At 40.3% G+C, this 595-nt stretch overlaps 1 protein-coding gene across 6 annotated transcripts in view; it reads right to left on the bottom strand.

Annotated features, from left to right (window-relative positions):
- The window catches only part of LOC106939742 (band 4.1-like protein 1), a 45,295-nt gene extending 45,054 nt beyond the window's left edge, over positions 1 to 241 (bottom strand). For all 6 annotated transcript variants that reach the window (XM_015022274.1, XM_015022271.1, XM_015022272.1 and 3 more), the window contains exon 1: positions 80 to 241. In XM_015022274.1, the coding sequence (XP_014877760.1) occupies positions 80 to 118 (39 nt within the window). In that variant the 5' untranslated portion in view covers positions 119 to 241. The remainder of the gene's footprint in view (positions 1 to 79) is intronic.
- Positions 242 to 595: the final 354 nt, after the last annotated feature.

Consider the following 595-nt stretch of genomic DNA (forward strand, 5'->3'; position numbering starts at 1 on the left):
TATTTCCATTAAGCAAATTTATTTTTGCAATGCAAAATTCCATTGGGAGTCTGAGGCCACTTCATATTGCCTCACTGACCTGCTTGGCCATCTTGTTGTCAGAGGATGAGTCCTGCATGTCTGCTGCTGCCCCCTGCTGTCAGGGAGGCCTCCTAGATCCCTGCCGTCCCCTCCGACTCAGGGGCCGTCTCAGTTTTCTCAGAGAAGTAGCACCTACCTGGGAAAAAGGTAGAAAAACAGCAAACTTATACTTGAACATTTCACATATGACAGTTTTATAAACCACTTTAGAAACCTGCAATCTGTTTGTGAGAAAAACAGATTGTTCTTAATCTTCCTCCTAAAACAGAATGTTGTCTTCTCTGTATTTTTTATGTATTTTGATCTTGTTAGCTGGATGTTGTTACAGCCATGAAATTTTAACTCGTTTCCATGCGAGTTAAAATTTGTCATAATGGTTAAACTGCCTCTTATAGGCCAATAAAAAATGATTTGTACTTCAGGACTGCATATAGACCCAATGTCTAGAAAACATCCACCTGTAGCCACAGTATTGAAATGTCATCTGATGCTCAGCAGGAAGGTTTATTGTAAC

This window comes from Poecilia latipinna, unplaced genomic scaffold (genome assembly GCF_001443285.1).
Source record: "Poecilia latipinna isolate Pla-1442-1.1 unplaced genomic scaffold, P_latipinna-1.0 Scaffold2967, whole genome shotgun sequence".
Classification (NCBI taxonomy): Eukaryota; Metazoa; Chordata; class Actinopteri; order Cyprinodontiformes; family Poeciliidae; genus Poecilia; species Poecilia latipinna.